The sequence below is a fragment of the Ranitomeya variabilis genome, chromosome 4 (assembly GCF_051348905.1).
Source record: "Ranitomeya variabilis isolate aRanVar5 chromosome 4, aRanVar5.hap1, whole genome shotgun sequence".
NCBI classification, from domain to species: Eukaryota; Metazoa; Chordata; class Amphibia; order Anura; family Dendrobatidae; genus Ranitomeya; species Ranitomeya variabilis.
This window is the reverse complement of record NC_135235.1, coordinates 708477391-708487018: the sequence shown is the minus strand read 5'-3', so window position 1 is coordinate 708487018 and position 9628 is coordinate 708477391. Positions and strand designations below refer to the sequence as shown.

General features: G+C 45.8%; 1 protein-coding gene across 1 annotated transcript in view; it reads left to right on the top strand.

Moving 5' to 3' along the window:
* The first annotated feature begins 421 nt into the window (after positions 1 to 421).
* The window catches only part of LOC143766512 (uncharacterized), a 28363-nt gene continuing 19156 nt past the window's right edge, over positions 422 to 9628 (top strand). The window contains exons 1-6 of the mRNA XM_077254256.1: positions 422 to 641; positions 2563 to 2712; positions 2840 to 3019; positions 3103 to 3226; positions 3306 to 3403; positions 4011 to 4098. Of these exons, the coding sequence (XP_077110371.1) occupies positions 2635 to 2712; positions 2840 to 3019; positions 3103 to 3226; positions 3306 to 3403; positions 4011 to 4098 (568 nt within the window). The 5' untranslated portion in view covers positions 422 to 641; positions 2563 to 2634. The remainder of the gene's footprint in view (positions 642 to 2562; positions 2713 to 2839; positions 3020 to 3102; positions 3227 to 3305; positions 3404 to 4010; positions 4099 to 9628) is intronic.

Sequence of the window (9628 nt, the reverse complement as noted above, 5' to 3'; positions counted from 1 at the left end):
TTGGTTAATCATTTACCCCACTGGTGTGTTTTCCGGTTTAGGGCTATTTAAGTGGGATACATGGGTCTTTTGGAATGTCATGATAACGGGAGCTTAGTCTCCAGAAACGCGTTGAGATTCTTACCCATATGGTTTGTGCTGAAGTCTGTATCCTCTATGCTGAAAGTTTGTGAATAAAGAAAACTATTTTATACGGATTCGGTGAAGCTGGACATTCTTTTCTTTTTTGGACTCTATACGCTTGGACACAGCGGGTCCGTGCTCCCGAAGATTGGTTTATGCATCACGGGTGAGCTGGTTTATATTCCTGCATAAACTTCCCCTCATCCGGCCTCATGACAACCAGCACAGCAGAGTCCTGCATACACTGAGGCCCCTGATCATGTGACCCCTGACTCCTCCCCTCCTGTGACCTCATCACAGGTCCTGTGCGCACAGAGCAGCCGTAGAAATCTCAGGCCACGGTGGTCTCACCCAACTTCTGCTCTTTCTCCTCCTTTTCTTGCAGGGGCCGCAGTGGATTTCATCCTGGATCCATAGAGCCGAGTAGAGGAGCGATGTTCCTTCAGTCTGATGGTAATTGATGGTGATATTTGTCCAACGGCCACTGTACCGAGTAAATCCCACCAGGACTGTAGCAGGTAAAGACCCCAATATCCACCGGTGTCCCTTCTAATTGGGGGAAACTATGAAAGAAAACCATCATATCCTAAGAAAAAGAAACTACATGGAGACTTTGGTCTCATTTATCTCCTGTCTTGGTTCTTATAAAAAAAAATCTACTATATAATTGTCTAAGGGTCACTTCCGTCTGTCTGTCACGGAAATCCCAAGTCGCTGATTGGTCACCGCCAAACGGCCATGACCAATCAGCGACAGGCACAGTCCTGTCGCGAAATGGCCGCTCCCTACTCCCCTGCCGTCAGTGCCCGCTCCATACTTCCCTCCAGTCAGCGCTCACACAAGGTTAATGGCAGCGTTAACAGACTGCTTTATGCCACGTTGTAGCGCACTCCGTTAACGCTGCTAATAACCCTGTATGACCAACTTTTTACTATAAAAAGAAACAATGTTAAAAATAATTAAAAAAATAAAAAATCATTATACACTCACCCTCCAGGGCCTTTCCTGCTCCTCGCAATGCTCCGGTCCATGCATTGCGGTCTCGCGAGATGATGATGTAGCGGTCTCACGAGACCGCTAGGTCATCATCTCGCGAGACCGCAATGCATTCTTGGGACCGGAGCATCGGTAAACGCCTGGGATGGATCCGGGGGCCGACGGAAGGTGAGTATATAACTATTTTCTATTTTAATTCTTTTTTTTAACTGAGATATGGTGCCCACATTGCTATATACTACGTGGGCTGTGTTATATACTGCATGGGCAGTGTTATATACTACGTCTCTGTGCTATATACTCCGTGGCTGGGCAATATACTACGTGGCTGGGCAATATACTACATGTCTGTGCTACATACTATGTGTCTGTGCTATATACTACGTGGCAGGGCAATATACTACGTGGCTGGGCAATATACTACGTGTCTGTGCTATTTACTACATGGGCTGTGCTATATACTACGTGGCTGGGCAATATACTACGTGGGCTGTGCTATATACTACGTGGCTGGGCAATATACTACATGGCTGTGTTATATACTACGTGGGCTGTGTTATATACTACGTGGGCTGTGTTATATACTACATGGGCAGTGTTATATACTATGTTGGCTTTGTTATACGCTACTTGGCTGTGCTATATTTCTCTGCTGTTTCTGTGCATCATGAATCGTGGTATGTGTTAAAGAGGGGGGTCCACTTAGACTCTTTCGTCTGGGGCCCTTAAAAACCTGGAGCCGGCCCTAGCTTCACTGATTGGTCACGCCCGGCCGTGAACAATCAGAGACAGGCGAATTGGCGCGGAATTTGAACCACGCTTCGCTAATTGGTCGCGGCCAGCCGAATCCTGTGTATAAATTGCATTATTCTGAAAACTTCATAAATAAACTGCATACATATTCTAGAATACCCAATGCGTTAGAATTGGTCCACCATCTAGTCTCTTATAAAAGCCTCAAACTTCTGTGTGTGACTCAGACATGAGATCTAACGTGATATAAGATTACAGTGCGGGGAAGACGGGAAACCTTCATATAGAGGCCGGTGGGGATGGAGTCAGTGACCGACTCTGGACAGATCTGTTTCTAGAGCCGTAGTAGAAGATGAAGATGTCGTCCTCACCATGAAGTAGTTATTTCTCCTGTCACGTGTAATGAATATCTCCTGCAGTATTACTAATGCCGATTCCAGTGTCGGTAAATGAGACGAGAATTAGCGTTATGGAAGATGAGTCTATGAGAAACGTATTCAGCTGCTGACTCCGAGGAAGAAACTGCTTGTTGTCTGTGGCCTAAATATATAGGATTTATTAGTAGATGGAAAGAAGGAAACTAAATACTGTAAAATAATAAACTCCTCATATGTTTCCCTTATTATCGCCAGTAATTGTATTATTACACAGGATTTTTATGAGGTTACATCGGCTCATCTTCTCATTCAGGTCTCTACAATATCGGATCCTCTCAGTGAAGATCTTCTATATAACAGAATTTTCCTAATTTATTCATCAAGGATGGATATGGACAGAGACAAGATGGCGGAGAGGATATTACACCTCACCCTAGAGATCCTCTTCCGGCTTACTGGAGAGGTGAGAGATTCTGATGACGTCACATTACATCATTCTTATCTATGGGAATAACAGATGGACAGAACTGGAGAGGTGAGGACTCTGGAAATGTCTGTAGTGAGATTTATTAATGTGTCTCCATAACCAGGACTACACAGTAGTGAAGAAGACCTCTAGTGAGCGCTGTCAGGACCCTGTGTCTGAGGGATGGGGAAGACCCCTGAGCCCAATCACGGGGCCTCCACCTCACCCCCTGATACATGAGGACATCAATGACCAGAAGATCCTAGAACTCATCTACAAGATGATTGAGCTGCTGACTGGAGAGGTGACACTGCTGGGAATGCTGGGACATTATACAGTAACGCTATGAAGGGATCAGGGAGATGACGGTATCATTGTATGTGTCAGGTTCCTATAAGGTGTCAGGATGTCGCTGTTTATTTCTCCTTGGAGGAGTGGGAGTATTTAGAAGGACACAAAGATCTGTACAAGGACGTCATGATGGAGGTTCCCCAGCCCCTCACATCACCAGGTAATGGACAGGACTAAATACACACGGCCTATAATTATCTGTATGTGAAGAATGAATTCAGTCCCTGTGTTTCCTCCAGATCTATCCAGTAAGAGGACAACACCAGAGAGATGTCCCCGTCCTCTTCTTCCACAGGACTGTAAGCAAGAAGATCCCAATGTTCCTCAGGATCATCAGGTAGATGGAGAGAAAGTGTCATGAGATCTCTCCTATGATGTGTAGATGGCGGCGAAGGTCTTGTTCTGGGTTATTCCAAGTCAAATGAACTAATGAATATTACCACTAGATTTTTAATTCTTTTGAGAATTTGTTCTTTGGTAATACTGTGTTAGAGGATGCAAAATGTGAGGAAGAAAAATTCTATAAATTTTAGTTTTTTTAAATTAATTTTTAAAGTTGTGGAAAAAATGTCAATTTCTGGGAAAAACACCCTTCAACTTAGAACAGTAGAGGATCCCAACAGATATGCCACAAGTATCTTTGTTAATATTTTACCCTTGCTGAATCAAACGCAAACTTTGAAAACGCATTTTCGAACAATCAATATGAAATAAAATGAGCAGAAAACCCATATGTGCCTCCTATGCTCCTGGCCACATCTGTACCAAAATTCAAGTTGGGCTTTCAATGGGACCATACTTAAATAGAAAAAAAATATATATATATCCCCCAGTATTATATGTTTTATACTTGTGTAATGAGAATGGTGGAGATGGCAGGATTAGAGCTGATCATAGATGTGACTTTCTCCATCTGTCTGTGACTTTTACAATATTTGTTTCAGGGAGATCTGACCCATGTTAATACTACAGAGACATATGTGAGGGATGATGAGCGGTGTAAAGAGGAGATTCCTACATATGACTACGCAGGTGAGTAGTGACCACTAAATGCAGAGAAGTCACAGATTCTTCTAAGTCACCAGCTGTGGCTGTGAGTCACACGCCAGGGCCTGAAGTACTCGGTACCGGGTACAGTCGCACATAAAGGGGATGTCACGGTGGCTGCGACCCAGTCCGTGGCCCTGGGCACTCAATTAAAGGGGAAAGGTCTTTAAGGGGTATTTTGGAATTAAGTCTATTTGTGATGCCACCTGTTGTTCTCGGTCAGAGGGGACCTAGGTTGCTTAAGGAGGTCCTCTGGGGTGATGTTGCAGAAAGATGGTGGCGCTTCCCACAGGTGAAGCGGTGTCCCCAGGGCTCCCAAGGTGTATGGCAAGGATGGTGGGTTGCCGGTAAATAACTGAGGACACAGGATTGCCGTCTTTACCTGGTTTACTGAAGTAGTATTCAGCCTCAGTCTAGGTTACCAGTAACAGGTGCAGAAGGAGTCCAGGGAGCCTGAAAACAAGTAGAAATTCCCTTGGCAGGTCAGGTTGGGAGCCTTCCACTATGCTTTGGTTTTCTGGTCTCTTGCTACCTGTAGCTTGCTGGCAAGATACCCCTTTCTCTCTCCTGTCCTGGGACAGTACCTGCACGGTAGGCAACTTGAGCTGTTCTCTTGGGGTCTCTGACATGGTAACTCCAGGCTCTAACTGCAGCTGTACTTCAGGTATAGTATGGGTAATTTACGTATAGTCCTATGCCCTCCGGTTCTACTGTGGACCTTGCAGTTATCCATAATCTCGGGCTCCCGCTGCCTGCTTTCTGCGCTCTGGCTCACAGAAGGCCCAATCGCCGCCTCCTTGAGCTCCTAATCACTTCTCTGAGCTCCTTTCCTGTCTCTTGTCTTACACAGACTGACTAACTCCTTCAGACCAGGATGGAATTCAAGGAAGTTCCCCTCAAACAGGGTTTTGAGCTCCATCATCTGGCCTGGAGTTAGAATGTGTTGTGTGTAATATTTACCTGCCAAAGGGATCCCACTTGTCTCCAGGCATGGCACTACCTGTTGTGAATTCCATTCTCGAACTCCCTCCTGTGGTCATGAATGGTACTTCGGCGAGTTCTGTCCGTGGACTCCCTCTGGTGGCTGTGAGTGGAACTGCTGGTTCTGAGGTTGCTTCCTCAGCTGCCCTCGTTTGCGGCTAGGCGGGCATCTCTATTTAACTCCACTCAGATCGTTACTTCATGCCAGCTGTCAATGTATCAGTACTGGTTCAGATCTCTCTCGGATCTTTCTGATGACCTGTCTACTCCAGCAGAAGCTAAGTCCCTGCTAGTTCATTTGTTGTTCATTGTGTACTGAATATATTTCTTAGTACTTGCTAAGTTCTAGTCCAGCTTGCTAACATGATATTGCCTTGCTAGCTGGAAGCTCTGGGGTGCAGAGTGGCACCTCCGCACCGTGAGTCGGTGCGGGGGTCTTTTTGCACACTCTGCGTGGCTTTTTGTAGTTTTTTGTGCTGACCGCATAGATCCCTTTCCTATCCTCAGTCTATTTAGTAAGTCTGGCCTCCTTTGCTGAAACCTGTTTCATTCCTGTGTTTGTGACTTTCCTCTTAACTCACAGTCAATATTTGTGGGGGCTGCCTTTTCCTTTGGGGAATTTCTCTGAGGCAAGGTAAGGCTTTATTTCCTATCTTTAAGGGTAGTTAGCTCTTAGGCTGTGAAGAGGCGTCTAGGGAGAGTTAGGTACGCTCCACGGCTATTTCTAGTGTGTGTTTTATAGGGTTAGGGTATGCGGTCAGCAGAGATCCCACTTCCCAGAGCTTATCCTGTCGTCTAGTTTAACCATCAGGTCATTCCAGATGCTCCTAACCACCAGGTCCATAACAGTACAGCTGGCCAACAAAGTGTTAATGCATCTCAATAGAGGGATAAGAGAGGTTCTGAGACCATTTTTTTTTCTCTGCAGTGTGTTTTGTCTTTCTTTTCCCCTTAACCTCTGGGTGGTTCAGGACTCAGGTGTAGATATGGACATTCAAGGTCTATCCTCTTGTGTTGATCAACTCACTGCAAGGGTACAAAGCATTCAAGATTATGTAGTTCAGAATCCTATGTTAGAGCCTAGAATTCCAATTCCTGATTTGTTTTCTGGGGATAGATCTAAATTTCTGAATTTCAAAAATAATTGTAGACTGTTTCTTGCTTTGAAATCCCGCTCCTCTGGTGACCCCATTCAGCAAGTAAAAATCATTATTTCTTTGTTACGTGGTGACCCTCAAGACTGGGCATTCTCCCTTGCGCCAGGAGATCCTGCATTGCTTAATGTAGATGCGTTTTTTCTGGCGCTTGGATTGCTTTATGACGAACCTAACTGTGTGGATCAGGCAGAGAAAATCTTGCTGGCTTTGTGTCAGGGTAGGATGAAGCGGAGGTATATTGCCAGAAGTTTAGAAAGTGGTCTGTGCTTACTCAATGGAATGAGTGGGCCCTTGCAGCAATTTTCAGAAAAGGTCTTTCTGAAGCCCTTAAGGATGTTATGGTGGGGTTTCCCACGCCTGCTGGTCTGAATGAATCAATGTCCTTGGCCATTCAGATCGATCGGCGCTTGCGTGAGCGCAAGGTTGTGCATCATTTGGCGGTATCCTCTGAGCAGAGGCCTGAGCCTATGCAATGTGATAGGACTTTGACCAGAGCTGAACGGCAGGAACACAGATGTCAGAATGGGCTGTGTTTTTACTGTGGTGACTCCACTCATGCTATCGCTGATTGTCCTAAGCGCACTAAGCGGTTCGCTAGGTCTGTCACCATTGGTACTGTACAGCCTAAATTTCTTTTGTCCGTTACTCTGATTTGCTCTTTGTCATCCTACTCTGTTATGGCATTTGTGGACTCAGGCGCTGCCCTGAATTTGATGGACTCGGAGTTTGCCAGGCGCTGTGGTTTTTTCTTGGAGCCCTTGCAGTATCCTATTCCATTAAGGGGAATTGATGCTACGCCTTTGGCCAAGAATAAACCTCAGTACTGGACTCAGTTGACCATGTGCATGGCTCCTGCACATCAGGAAGATATTCGCTTTTTGGTGTTGCAGCATTTGCAAGATGTGGTCGTGTTGGGTTTGCCATGGCTACAGGTCCATAATCCAGTATTGGATTGGAAATCAATGTCTGTGTCCAGTTGGGGTTGTCAAGGGGTACATGGTGACGTTCCGTTGTTGTCAATTTCTCCTTCTACTCCTTCTGAAGTCCCTGAGTTTTTGTCGGATTACCGAGATGTATTTGATGAGCCCAAATCCAGTGCCCTACCTCCTCATAGGGATTGTGATTGTGCTATTAATTTGATTCCTGGTAGTAAATTTCCTAAGGGACGACTTTTCAATTTATCTGTGCCGGAACATGCCGCTATGCGGAGTTATATAAAGGAGTCCTTGGAGAAAGGGCATATTCGCCCGTCGTCATCACTGTTGGGAGCAGGGTTCTTTTTTGTGGCCAAGAAGGATGGTTCTCTGAGACCTTGTATAGATTACCGCCTTCTCAATAAAATCACGGTCAAATTTCAGTACCCTTTGCCTCTACTGTCTGATTTGTTTGCTCGGATTAAGGGGGCTAGTTGGTTCACCAAGATAGATCTTCGAGGGGCGTATAATCTTGTGCGTATCAAACAGGGCGATGAATGGAAAACAGCATTTAATACGCCCGAGGGCCATTTTGAGTACCTGGTGATGCCATTCGGGCTTTCTAATGCTCCATCTGTGTTTCAGTCCTTTATGCATGACATCTTCCGAAAGTATTTGGATAGATTCATGATTGTATATTTGGATGATATTTTGGTCTTTTCGGATGATTGGGAGTCTCATGTGAAGCAGGTCAGAATGGTGTTCCAGGTCCTTCGTGCCAATTCTTTGTTTGTGAAGGGGTCTAAATGTCTCTTCAGAGTTCAGAAGGTTTCCTTTTTGGGCTTCATTTTTTCCCCTTCTACTATCGAGATGGATCCTGTTAAAGTTCAGGCCATTTATGATTGGACTCAGCCTACATCTGTGAAGAGCCTTCAGAAATTCTTGGGCTTTGCTAATTTTTACCGTCGCTTCATCGCTAATTTTTCTAGTGTTGTTAAACCGTTGACTGATTTGACCAAGAAAGGTGCTGATGTGGTGAATTGGTCCTCTGCGGCCGTTGAGGCTTTTCGGGAGTTGAAACGTCGTTTCTCTTCGGCCCCTGTGTTGTGTCAGCCAGATGTTTCGCTCCCTTTTCAGGTCGAGGTTGATGCTTCTGAGATTGGAGCAGGGGCTGTTTTGTCTCAAAGAAGTTCTGATGGCTCTGTGATGAAGCCATGTGCTTTCTTTTCTAGAAAGTTTTCGCCTGCTGAGCGTAATTATGATGTTGGCAATCGGGAGTTGTTGGCTATGAAGTGGGCGTTCGAGGAGTGGCGACATTGGCTTGAGGGAGCCAAACATCGCGTGGTGGTCTTAACGGATCACAAGAATCTGACTTATCTCAAGTCTGCCAAGCGGTTGAATCCTAGACAGGCTCGATGGTCGCTGTTTTTCTCCCGTTTCAATTTTGTGGTTTCATACCTTCCGGGTTCTAAGAATGTGAAGGCCGATGCCCTTTCAAGGAGTTTTGTGCCTGATTCTCCGGGAGTTCCTGAGCCGGCTGGTATTCTCAAAGAGGGGGTAATTCTGTCTGCCATCTCACCTGATTTGCGGCGGGCGCTGCAGGAGTTTCAGGCTGATAGACCTGACCGTTGTCCAGCGGAGAAACTGTTTGTCCCTGATAGATGGACTAGTAGAGTTATCTCTGAGGTTCATTGTTCGGTGTTGGCTGGTCATCCTGGGATTTTTGGTACCAGAGATTTGGTGGCTAGGTCCTTTTGGTGGCCTTCCTTGTCACGGGATGTGCGTTCTTTTGTGCAGTCCTGTGGGACTTGTGCTCGGGCCAAGCCCTGCTGTTCTCATGCCAGTGGGTTACTTTTGCCCTTGCCAGTCCCGAAAAGGCCTTGGACGCATGTTTCCATGGATTTTATTTCAGATCTCCCTGTCTCTCAAAGGATGTCGGTCATCTGGGTGGTTTGTGATCGCTTCTCTAAGATGGTCCATTTGGTACCCTTGCCTAAATTACCTTCCTCCTCTGATTTGGTTCCATTATTTTTCCAGCATGTGGTTCGTTTGCATGGCATTCCGGAGAACATCGTGTCGGACAGAGGTTCCCAGTTTGTTTCAAGGTTTTGGCGGTCCTTTTGTGCTAAGATGGGCATTGATTTGTCTTTTTCTTCGGCTTTCCATCCTCAGACAAATGGCCAAACCGAACGAACTAATCAGACTTTGGAGACCTATCTGAGGTGCTTTGTTTCTGCTGATCAGGATGATTGGGTGACCTTCTTGCCATTGGCTGAGTTCGCCCTTAATAATCGGGCCAGTTCGGCTACTTTGGTTTCGCCTTTTTTTGTAATTCTGGTTTTCATCCTCGTTTTTCTTCAGGGCAGGTTGAGCCTTCGGACTGTCCTGGTGTAGATTCTGTGGTGGACAGGTTGCAGCAAATTTGGACTCATGTAGTGGACAATTTGACATTGTCCCAGGAGA